Genomic DNA, 12,442 nt, shown 5'->3' with positions numbered 1-12,442 from the left:
AGAGAACATAGAGCTATACAGGGCTCCCTGAAAGAGTGCATTTGCTCTTCCACAAAAATAATTGGAAGAGCAAACTCATTCCCTGGACACAGCAGAGTTTATCCAGTATCCCGGAAAAACCCACCAGTTTAGAAGTACCCAGAGAGAGCACATTTGTACAACACCTAGCAGAATGAGGTCTTACTCCAGATTATCTCTATTGGATGCTCTTATGAACTGATGAGAGAACCATTTTTTTTAAAACAAAGTATTTCCTTGTTCGTTTTTTTTGCTGCTTAGTCTCTACCTGCTCAGGTTGTCTTAATAAAATACTAAGGTTTTACAGTAAACACTTTCAAAAAATAGCATTTGTGTAAGTGTCCATAACTCGTGTTACAGAGGTCCAATTACACGATTAGTCTCAGTTGAATTGTACTGTATTTCTATACCCTTAGTCTTTTATGTAATATCTATGTAATAGTCATCTATGTAATATCTTTACACAGAATACTTGAACGAATTAATTTGTACAAATGTTCTGTGTAAAGTATGCTTAGTGTGGAAATGCTGTTTACAGCATAAAAATCTAACTAAGTTAATAACCGAACTTTATACTTTTCTCATCCCTGAAATGTATGTCAGAAAAGCAGTGCTGATAATTGAAATGAAAAAGCATAATCTATAGGCAGTGTGAATTTAATAAGTATCTTGGAAGCAGTGCTCCTGTGGGTCAGGAAATAGATACTGGAAGGAAACTTTTTTGTTAATATTGCAAAGATCTGTCCTATTATGCAGAATGTAGACAAAGGGGTACAATAAAGGCTGAATCTGCAACCTTTGATAGTTCCTGATTTGAGTATTTAACGACACAATTTTAACATGACACATTTTATAAATGAAAGCTATCTTCTAGTTCATATTTCCCAATTTTAAATTGGGAGGTCAAGGGAAATATAGCAAGTACTGGTAACTTGACTAGTCAAAAAGTAAATAGAAAGCTAAAGAACAATTCTTTTAAGTGACTTGTAATTTCAAATATTTCAGTATGTATTTTTCACCTCTGCTTTCAGTGGACTAGCTTTCGAAAACTGTCTGATCTAAATTAATGTTGTCCCAAATAAGGTATTGTCTAAAACTGGGCTCCTAGTAATTATTAACCTATAGTCAAAATGTTCATGAAGTTTGACTTTTACTTATAACAACACCATAGGCCTTTTGTGAGAACGTAAACAAGAAGAGCCTATATTACCTTGGTGCTACCATTAAATGAAAATAAATAAAAGCATGCAAGTGATTATTTCAAAGTATATGCTATGTTGTTAGCACTTGATTTTTTTAGATAATAATAAATGACATATTGCTCTTTAAACGTACTATTTTGTATTGTAAAATGCGACATTCTTTATGTGGAGGGCAAAAAAAAGCCCTTTGTCTTAACTCGGATATCAGCATTAGCCATCGGTAGCTAAACTAAACTTTTTTTTTTTTTTTTTTTTTTTTTTTTTTTTAAATAGAAAGCAATGGTGTCCAGGTACCTACGCACTGACATGTTCATTGAGTCAACCATAGAAATGCTTCTCTTTGGCTATCTGCAACTGTGAGAAGGTTGCAGAGGTGACACTTAGCCTCCGGTGTACAGCTCATGCAGCTTTGCTCAAAGCTGTCTCCCTTTTTGATAGCAGCTGTTGAAATATAGAGAGAGGCAGAATGGCTCATTGGGGAACATTGGTAACCTGAAAAAAGAGTGCAGCGGTGATGGCATTATTACCCCAATTGGACTAGATACATATTTACAAAGTTACTACCTTGGGAGTCCGAGGTTAATTTGGTATATGCTGTTTGGTCAGCAGTAGATGAAAGGAGGCTCTTGTGCCTGGAGTACTCGGCAAAAAACATTATTGAAATAAATGTCATGAGTTGTTAACAAGCAGTGTCTAACAGGGCAAAATGTAATTCTCTGTTTTTTTAATTACTGAAATTAACAGAATATGGCACTAATTTCTACAGCTACTGTTTCTCCCCCTGAACATAAGGCTTGATTTGTGTTCTTATTAACTTTGTCCTATAAATGACCTTGCAAGGAGAATGATTCTAGAGGCTAAGTGAAACAATGTCTATATTTTCTGAAGCTTCAGGCTAAGTTTTATTAATGTAATGTCTAAGATCTTTGAAGTTGTGACTTTACCAGGAAAATCATAATCTCCAAACCTTTATTCGTAATGGGTATGACTTCCAGGGGGAACAGAATACCTGCTGTGCTAATTATTTCAATTATCAGCTACTACTAAAACACGTAATGGATTTTCTCTGCTTCCACAGGTAGAAGGCATGACATTATGGAACCTAACTCTGATGTTGTGAACTTGATCTCCCATGCTACACAGGAGAGATTACGAGGGCTCCTAGAAAAACTGACTGTAATTGCTCAGCATCGAATGACAACCTATAAGGTAGTGAATTTTTTCTTTTAAAGTTTGTCCTCTTCTGCAGTCTTAATAGTAAACCTGTTCTCTATATAAACACATATGTTGTATGCAGGTTTTTAAACTGACCCAAGACTATTTTTCAGGCTTCCTCCTGTTAATGGTGTCTACAGTTAATCCTGATGTTTCCCTTTTTGACATCTTAGCTATGTGTATATAAGTTAAAATATGGATTTAAAAACCCCTAGTTCAACTGTTTCATGTAAATGATATCTTTAGTTAAGTGCCATGAGAGAGGTCCTTGCATTATTGTACCACTTCCAAAAATGAAACGTTTTTCCCCATGGCCACTTGGTCTGCATTGATTTCAGAGATATTAACACTTGCTGGCTTGCCTTTGCTCGTTAGCACTTCAGTGCAGTCTTGAGAGAGTCAGACGGTTGGGGAAGGCGGCTGCTGTTACCCCATGCATCAATAGATTTAAGTTCCAAATGTAGGCCAAATTCTTCCTCTAGCTCACACATGTCATTTCTCCTCTCTGCCCCCTCACTCCCACAAGGACTCTCTGTCTCTGTCTCTCTCTGTGTGCCCTCCCCTCACTCCCGCAAGGTATGTGTCTGTGTCTCTCTCCGCCCCCTCACCCAGGGCAGTAGGCGGCTCCCCAGGACTGAGGTGGTAGGCGGGACCCAGTGCATGCCAGCTCCTGGGGAGCTGGCTGCTGCCCTGCGTGTAACCATATAACCTCTGAAATTTTCAGCAGTTACATGGTTAATAAATTACACGACTAGCTAGTGTTGAACAGCAGTAAAAAACCAGGGTTGAATTGTCTTGCTCAACTTTTGTTACTGGTAGTGAAGCATGAGCTTGCAAGAACAGAGCTTGTCTTCCTGATTTCAACTTCTTGGAAAGGCTGGCAGTTGCTTTTAAACTGAACTCATTTCATAGGGAAGTAATTGAAAGACGACAATCATGGAACCTCCCAAGACCATTTTTAGTTGCGTTTCAGATTAAAACCACACTAAGTTGATAGGTAATGCCATAGGCATGGAAATGGAACCTTCTCCACTTAAAAAAAGAAAAGAGAAGAAAAAAAGGGGGGAGTGTGTAGCCATGACAACTGCTCTAAATGTAATTACTTTTCTGATAAGGTAGTTCATGTTGTGTTTGCACCTATTATACTATTTTTAGAGGATAAAACATAATAGAGGAGTAGGAATCTTATTACACTGATTTAAAATTAATTACAATTGATGGTGGATTCCTCACATCTTTGTATTTAAATTTTAAAAAATTAGGTATTCATACTTGAACAGATTAATAGCCAGGAAATGTCAGTTTCCAAAATGGACTATTGTGCAGTAGCTTTGTCTGAATGCTCATGTTTAAAGAATGTTCTATGTAAATGTCATGTATGCATTTAAAACAAAACAAAGCGGAGGGAAGGAACTGTTAGCTCCTCCAGGATTCCCATATGGCTGCATTAGGGAAAGAGTCCCTCTTTGCTAAACCAACTCTCTCAATCAGCACTGGCTGGAATGATCCTAAAGTAAATCTGAGTTTTCTCTGAATTTTCTACAACAGTGGCCAGTTAATATAGTGCATATGTACATAACGACAGGCCCTAAACATAATTTTCTGAAGGCTTTTCTTAACCTTCAGTTATCTACAAGACTATCTTGCAGTGTCAGAATCCTTGCAGTGTCAGAATCCTGCCACTTGATATGGCTGAATTGTTTATAAATGAAGCAACATGTGGGAAGGGCATAACTAGAGAAACTAATAGGAGTGTCAAGTGTCAGAGGGGTAGCCGTGTTAGTCTGAATTGGCAAAAGCGACAAGGAGTCCTGTGGCACCTTATAGACTAACTGAAGTGTAGGAGCATAAGCTTTTGTGGGCAAAGACCCACTTCGTCAGATGTATGTAGTGGAAATATCCAGAGGCAGGTATAAATATGCAGGCCAGAATTAGGCTGGAGATGACGAGGTGGATCCAATCAAGGAGGATGAGGCCCACTTCTAGTAGCTGCTCTGGAGAGCAGAAGCTGCTTTTGTAGTTAGCAAGCCATTCACAGTCTTTGTTTAATCCAGAGTTGATTGTGTCAAACTTGAAGATGAACTGTTTACGCACAGCCCAATACACACCCTGCAGGTGGGATCCACCCACACCCTCCACTGGGAACACACTCCATAATGGCAAGTCAATATAATGGTCTTGTGTTGAGATGCATTTTAGTACTTAAATTCCTGGATTGTCACTGCTCATTAAGAATGCTGTCATATGGGTAGAAATTGAGTAATACTGCATTTTATTAATATCAGCAGAACTGACTTAAATGGGGCCTGTGTGTTGTGTAGTGTTGTCTTAATCTTTGTATTCATGCCTGTCAATGTGAAAAGTTATTTGCATATATTTGCAACCACACTTAAGTTGTGGCCCTCAGCTTGTGCTGTAAGTATCATTGTGGCCCCAGAGCTTCCGAAGTTGAGTAGCCTTTGTCTATGGGCAACTGGGACATACTGTTCCAGACCAGAAAGATTAAATGGATTGAAATCCAATCTGAAAATAAAATACGGGACTATGTAGCACTTTAAAGACTACTAACAAGATGGTTTATTAGGTGATGAGCTTTCATGGGCCACGAAAGCTCATCACCTAATAAACCATCTTGTTAGTAGTCTTTAAAGTGCTACATAGTCCTGTATTTTGTTTCAGCTGCGCCAGACTAACACGGCTACATTTCTATCACCAATCTGAAAATAGTCTACCAACTCCTAATGAGAAGAGTTTCTGGAAGTCAGCAAAATTTGATGTCTCTATCCCCCACAGAAGACTTGGAAATTAGAAATCTTTTTTGCACAGATGGGTGAAGCAGAAGCTGAAAGCTTGCAAAACTACCGGAGAGCTATGCCTTTGTCTTCTGCCTTCAGAGGATGCTAAAGGGCAATTTCTGAACAATTCTTAATATGGCGTACAGATTCTGAATGCCTTTGTCCTAATGAAATGGGAGCCAATATATTTTGGTCAGATCAAGAGCTGCCAGAAGCAAAGACATAAAGATTATAACATTTTCTTCAGCTGCCCCATTTCCTCGAAACAAAGGCTGTAACAATTCCCAATCATATGGATAGTCTTGAAGAAAAATGCAGGCCCTGAAAACCAGACTTCAGCAAGCACCTGTTTTTTACATTGGTAGTGTTTCTTGTAATTCTCTATAATGTTAAAAAAAAAGGGGGGGGGGGGAGAGAGTGTAATTGTCCTTCCCTTCTCCTCTTAGAGCCTGATACTTAGGGCTAGGGCAGGGCGGGGAAATTTTTTCGAGTTGGGGCTGCTGACACTCAGATAAATCAGTTAGGGGCCGCACACAAGTGAGAAACAAACAATAAAAAACCCCAACAACCCTCACTGGAGTGGCACCTGACTGAGAAGCATCTCCCCACATTCCCTTTACACGCCAGAGACTTGGGAGGCCCTGGCTAGTAGGTTTTGTGTGCACCAGCCCCAAGGAGGGGGGGGGAGAGGTGGAGCTCCTTGTTGCTGCTCATTGCTGGGGCTGGGGGAAGAGCGCTGAGTGTTGGGGGCCAGACTAAGCAAGCCAGAAGCCGCATCCGCCCCCCTGGACCTTAGGTTCCACACTCCTGGGCTAGGTATTCATTTGCAACATGGGAATGCATTCCTGTTTTGCATGTGTCTGCTCACCTGGCTGGCATTCACAAATTCAGACGTGCATGTGCAAAAGAGCTAGATTTCAAATCTGCAGTAGGTTAGGAGATGCACCATGTAACTCTCCAAGGATTACATTTTGATTAAAATAACATCCATCCATACTGTACAATAGGAGTGGTAAAAATGGTAAGGGGTGGGGGGGAGAAAATCCTGTTGGGTGTTAAGTCAGGCCAAAAGCAAGTAAGTTTTTTCCCCTTGCTGGGTAGAGAAGTAAATACCACAGAGTAACATGCATAGTATTTTTGTACTAGTCTTTCTAAAGAGACAGTAAGATGTGCCACTATGAAATTCTGCATCTTGTCAGTTAGGTGCTGATGCAGCTTATTCAGTGTGACTTGAATAAAAGTAACTGATTTAAAATGTGCTACTTTATTCACGTACTCTGAGGTAAGGAAACTGATGTTGAAGCTTCTATACCTTTTAATTTTAGCTCTGTTGTGTGAATCCTTGGATAAGTTGAATTACACTGTGAAGATACAAAATTATTTCTGCTGTTACAACTGGCAGCTAATGTAGATCAATACAGGAGGGCAAGCTAGCTAATCCTGGCAGCTATCTTCTTCGGTGTTATATGCATGCAGTTATATATCAGGTTATAGCACTAGGAAGACCACAAGAATAGAACAATAAATGAACAGTTTGAGAGAGGAGTTGATACCCCCCAAGTAAACTTGTTGCTAGGCAGAGTGTTTATAATTTTGGTATGGACAGGTTCCTGGCCCCCGGATCCCAATTTCTACCAGGATGGAGAATTTTCCATGGACTTCAAGCTCTGTGAAAGTAGACCTGCCTGTCCACTTTTATTCTTTCAGGGAGTCAACAAAGTAGCTCAAGGAGAGCAAGTAGCTATGTCTGCCTTTCAAAAAGTCCTTGATGGGTGCCACACAAACTTCTTGTTGAAGGCGTTCATGTACACATGATGTACAAGGTCAACTTCCATCATGGCTTAGGAACTTGCTGCAGAACAGAGAGAATAAAAGGTCAGGCTTCTGCATGAAAAGAGGTTAAGTATAAAGTATCTAAGCTTTGTCATCTAAGAAAAGGTTTTTAGTGTATTGAATGAGATGGAAGAAGTTGTGAATAGTGAGGTGGGAAAATCCTGCAGATGAGACAATTTTGGGTGAGCCCTAGCTAAAGGATAAGGTATTTCAAAATGGTTCTCAGTCTCTTAAGCATTTAGACAACACAGTGGCAAGATTATTGTGCTTGTCTATGCTGAACCATAAGAGTCGTTCACATTTTTCCTTTCTGTTGATGGGTGGTATGTGTGAGAAACTTGTCATTGCAGAAGGATCAATGTGGCACAGCAGTCATCAAATGAGAAGTTAGGTTTTGTTGTGGAGGCATCTCTAGCAACTCCATGTAGTTTTTTTCCACATAAAGCAAGGCTTCAACCCTTTATGTATGTCTCCTCTCTCAAACTACTGCGCTGACTCTTAACTTCTCAGAAAATTTCATTCTGTATTCAAAGTTGAAAAATCTTAAAACAACAAATGGTCTATAGTGGCACTTTAAAGATTAGCAAAACATGTAGATGGTATCATGAGCTTTCGAGGGCAAAACCCAGTTGAAAGTTGCTAATCGGTTCATGAGTTAAAACTAAGTAGGTCCCTCAAGAAGCTTAGTGCCTACTATTAGCCTGTTTTGTGCCCAGTAATCTCAATAATGGAAAACACTCTTCAAACTTCCCTTACAGTTAAAACTGGCTAAAGCTTTGTTCATGTCCTACACTTGAGTATTTGTTAAGGATAAGTGGGCAGTTTTCATTCTCTGTAGTGGTAGAAGGATGGAATTGTGTACTACCAGGGATCACATGTAGAGTTGCTCTTTCAGTGTGGCCAGCAGCTCCCGTTGTTCTCAGTGGGGTTGAAGCCTGGGCTGCAAAAGGGGTCTCCATTCTCAACCAGAGCAAGTGTCCCTGTTTTATGGCATATGGGGCCACTATCATTTCTAAGCAACTGTAGCTTTAGCCCTATTGAGGACAAAGAGATGGGGCTTTAACTGGTAGCTGCAGCCTGTTCTGCCTAAATGACAGGGGGCCCATATTACAAGCTGCTTAATGTTCCCTCCACTTAGAAGTCACCCCCTTTTCTTATGGTGTTTTTGGACTCTGGTAGAAAGAACCATTATTCCTGAAGGGGACTCTGTTTTATTTTGTTCCTATGGTTTGGGAGAAATTCTTGGTAGTGTTGGCATACTGAACCATAACTGCCTTAGTGAGATTTCCCATTCCTTCATAGCAGCATAGTACAGTAAAACTCCGGTGGTCCGGCATCCAGTGGTCCGGTACGTCTGATGGTCCGGCACCAACTGCAACCCGGAAGTGCTCCTGCAGCTGCTTCAAGTTGTTAATCAATTACACTAACTGCGGCTGGATCTGCAGGCGACAGGCTTGCAATTTATCTTTGCTCTATCTATTGCCTCTGGGGGGCGGGAGGGGAAGGAGAGAGGGAGGAGAAGGGGACCGAGGTCTGCGGCAGGGGCGCCAAACTCTCCATCATGTTGCAGGGTGTGGAGAGGGGGCAAGAGGCAGGCAGCTGCTTCAGGAATTTCTAGTCAATTACACTGCCCCGGGCTGGATCCACAGCTGACAGGCTCTCAGTCTACCTTTCCTCTCCACTGCCTGGGGTAGGAGGTCGGCGGGGGGAGGGTGCGGGGGTGTGCCAAACCCTCCCTCCTGCTGTGGGGAGGCAAAGCCTGCAAGCAGCAGAACCGGAGAGGGAGGGAGAGGCAGGCAGCTGTTTCAAGAAGTTCTAGTCAATTACACTGCCCCGGCAACAGGCTCGCAATCTACCTTTCCTCTCCACTGCCTAAGGCGGAGGGAGGCATTGGGAACGGGTAGATCCGCAGGTGACAGGCTGCTGCTGAAACTCAAAGGGAGGGGAGATGATCTAGAACTGACTAGAACTTCCTGAATGTGGCTGCCTGCCTCTCTGCTCTCCCCTTCCGCCTCTCCCCAAAGCCTGCGAGCAGCGGAAGGGGAGAGCGGAGAGGCAGGCAGCCGCATTCAGGAAGTTCTAGTCATTTCTAGATCATCTCCCCTCCCTTGTGAGTTTTAGCAGCAGCCTGTCACCTGCGGATCTACCCGTTCCCAACGCCTCCCTCCGCCTTAGGCAGTAGAGAGGAAAGGTAGATTGCGAGCCTGTTGCCGGGCAGTGTAATTGACTAGAACTTCTTGAAACAGCTGCCTGCCTCTCCCTCCCTCTCTGGTTCTGCTGCTCTCTGGTTCTGCTGCTTGCAGGCTTTGCCTCCCCACAGCAGGAGGGAGGGTTTGGCACACCCCCGCACCCTCCCCCCGCCGACTCCTACCTTCCCCTGCCCCCCCTCCTACAGGCAGTAGAGAGGAAAGGTAGATTGCGAGCCTGTTGGCTGTGGATCTAGCCTGGGGCAGTGAAATTGACTAGAACTTCCTGAAAGCGGCTGCCTGCCTCTTGCCCACTCTCCGGTTCTACCCCTTGCAGGCTTTGCCTCCCTGCAACAGGAGGGAGGGTTCAGCAACCCCCCGCCCCAGGCAGTAGAGAGGAAAGGTAGATTGAGAGCCTGTTGATCCAGCGGCGGCAGTGTAATTGACTAGAACTTCTCGAAGCGGCTGCCTGCATCTCTGCTTCCGCAGCTCGCAGGCTTTGCCTTCTTCTAAAATGGTGGAGGGTTCGGCCCTTGTGGTGCTGTTCCCCTCTGAGACCCACCCCTGCCAGAGTACCTCCGGATAGTCCAGCATTTCTGATAATCCGGCAACACCTGGGTCCCAAAGGTGTCTGATTATCGGAAGTCTACTGTAATAGAGTAAGGAAATAGCAAGTTATGTACAGAGAACTTACCTGCTTTTTGAACTTGTGTCCTACAAAAGACAAGCCACATAATCTTTTATAATCTAGCTGCTGCAGAGACACTTTAAAAGTATGCAGATATAACTTTAAATATATGTATACCTACAAAATTTAAGTAAAATATTTTGAGTGTTGCATGCACTTCAGCTAACATATTAGACTAAACTTCATCAATACCCTCTTAAGACTTCATCCTTCACAAAAAATTGCAAATTGGTAGTTTTGGGGATGAACTGTAAAAATCCCATAACAGACTGTGTTTAAACTTAAGTTACAAACAATTTCACTTTAAAGTGCAGTTCTAGTCTGAAAAAATTCTTGGATTGTCACTGGGGGAGACAATACAGGTTCCGTGTTTCTTTCAATTACTTTGAGTAATCATGCCCACTTTTTAAAAACAAAAGCATATATTTTGAACTACCAGTCATGCAAACTCAACCTGACATATGAGAGTCCAGCTTGTGGTATGCAATAATAAATTATGCAGTGCAAATTCTTCCCTCCATGATATCTGTGCAACCTCAGTATCTTTACTGGACTTGTGCCAGTATAGTTTATGGCACAGTTTAATCTTGTATTGGAAATTTAGCAATTGTATTGGTGCGTGAATGAACAGAATCTTGCACTCATAGCTCTAATGGTTCTGCTGTATGAACAGGAGAAAAATGTAGTTTTATTACTGTAAAACAAGTGGTTATGATGCCAAATGTTTGTAGGGAGCAGACCCGTCCAGTGAACATGTTGGTTGTTAAATATTAGGGCTGTCAATTGACCTGCGTTATTAACATGTTAATCTCAGGTGTCAATGCTGCACTGCCTCTTTGAAGTGCCATTCCGGCACTTCAAACAGGCTTTGCAACGGTGGAGCTGGTGATCAGCTGGAGTCCGCAGTTGATCCCTGGCTCCTAATGTGCTGCCCCTTTAAAGTGAAAAAACGGCACTTCGAAGGGGTAGCTTAAGCAGAGCCAGGGTCAGCGGGAGTCCCCCAGCTCCTCTTGAGCTGCCCCTTGGAAATGCTGCAGCAGTGCTTCTGAGGGGCAGTGCTGCATGGAGTCGAGTCAGCTGGGAATTCCAGCAGATCCCAGGCTCCATGCAGTACTGCCCTGTTGAGGGAGTTGCATGCAATTAATCGTGATTACAATTTTTAATTGCTTGACATCCCTATTAAATATTTAATATATATCTGAACTTTAAAACTAAATAATTGGAAAAAATAGTTCTTCCCTTACTTCAGACCTAATTTCAGTCCTGTTTCTCTATGGAAATTGAGGATGGTGATGTTACCTGTTCAAGGACTGTATAAAATCTCTATTCCCTGCATTATTTGTGCTTGAAATCTTGCATTTGGGCACTTCAGGTTGTAATGTCTGACATTCCACAGTTGTAAAAGGTCACTTTTAAAGTGTATGTAGATTGCATAGGTGTGACGTCAACTTTGAAATCTCAAATTGAAGAACTTAAACTTGTTCACATGCATTTAAATTTCACAGTCTCTTTATCTGCCATTCAAAGAAGAATAGCAGCATGGTAGATTCGAAGTTGCTACTTCAAAAGAAATTATCCTGAATGTCAGTACTGATATATTAGTAGAGTGCACATCCTGTGGGGAATGGTGTAAGATCTAGAGCAATAGCAAAACTGAAAGAATAGGGGAGAGGAGAATGGGATTTAAGGATGTGCTTTTCGATTGCTTCCGAGGGGGAAGGAGAAGAGAAGTAATTCTTACCATGGTTTTTTTTTTTCAGAATGTTTAACATAATGGGAGCCTGATCTGTTGGACTCCTGAGGCAATACCACAGTAGCCTGAATCTTTCTTCTAAGAGTTCTTCTTATAGACAAAGGGAGAGAAAGGGAGGGATCAGTTAGGCCTAGACCAGGGCTACTCAACATGTGGCCCACAGGCTGCGTGTGGCTCGTTGACAGCCTGCGGTGCAGTCTGGGTTTACGCAGAGCTCAATGTGCAGCCCGCGAGTGGGAGCCAAAACAAAAAAGTAGTCAATATAATGGTCTTCTTTTGATATGCATTTTAGTAGTTAAATTCCTAGACTGTCATTGCTCATTAAAAGTGCTGTCATAAGGGGTGAAAATTGGGTAAATATTGCATTTTATTATCAGCAGAACTGACTTAATGGGGTCTGAGTGTTGTGTACTCTTGCCTTAATTTTTGTATTCATGCATGTCGGTGTGAAAGAAGCTATTTGCATATATATATGCAACCACACTTAAGCTGCGGCCCTCGGCATTTGCTGTATCATTGTGGCACCCAGGGCTTCCAAAGTTGAGTAGCCCTGGTCTAGAGCAATGGTTAGCTGAGAATTCTGTTTGCCAGAGGTTTGAGATGTAGATTTTGAAGAGATTGTTGTGCCCATTAGTTCTATAATTTTCCCATTTTAAATTTTGGCACTGGATTCTTTCTGCACGTTATTTTTGTAACACTAGTGATGGTTTAAATACAAAGTCAGTTCCAAAATGTTTGTCTAACAAGAGTAC

General features: G+C 42.0%; 1 protein-coding gene across 2 annotated transcripts in view; it reads left to right on the top strand.

Moving 5' to 3' along the window:
- The window catches only part of TAF4B (TATA-box binding protein associated factor 4b), a 122,368-nt gene that overhangs the window by 49,317 nt on the left and 60,609 nt on the right, over positions 1-12,442 (top strand). For both annotated transcript variants that reach the window (XM_089776284.1, XM_075920812.2), the window contains one exon: positions 2,299-2,429. In XM_089776284.1, coding sequence (XP_089632410.1) covers positions 2,299-2,429 — 131 coding nt within the window. The remainder of the gene's footprint in view (positions 1-2,298; positions 2,430-12,442) is intronic.

This window comes from Pelodiscus sinensis, chromosome 2, assembly GCF_052426305.1.
Source record: "Pelodiscus sinensis isolate ZL-2025 chromosome 2, ASM5242630v1, whole genome shotgun sequence".
Lineage (NCBI taxonomy): Eukaryota > Metazoa > Chordata > Testudines > Trionychidae > Pelodiscus > Pelodiscus sinensis.
The sequence above is the reverse complement of the archived record's forward strand: the minus strand, read 5'-3'. Positions and strand labels throughout refer to the sequence as shown.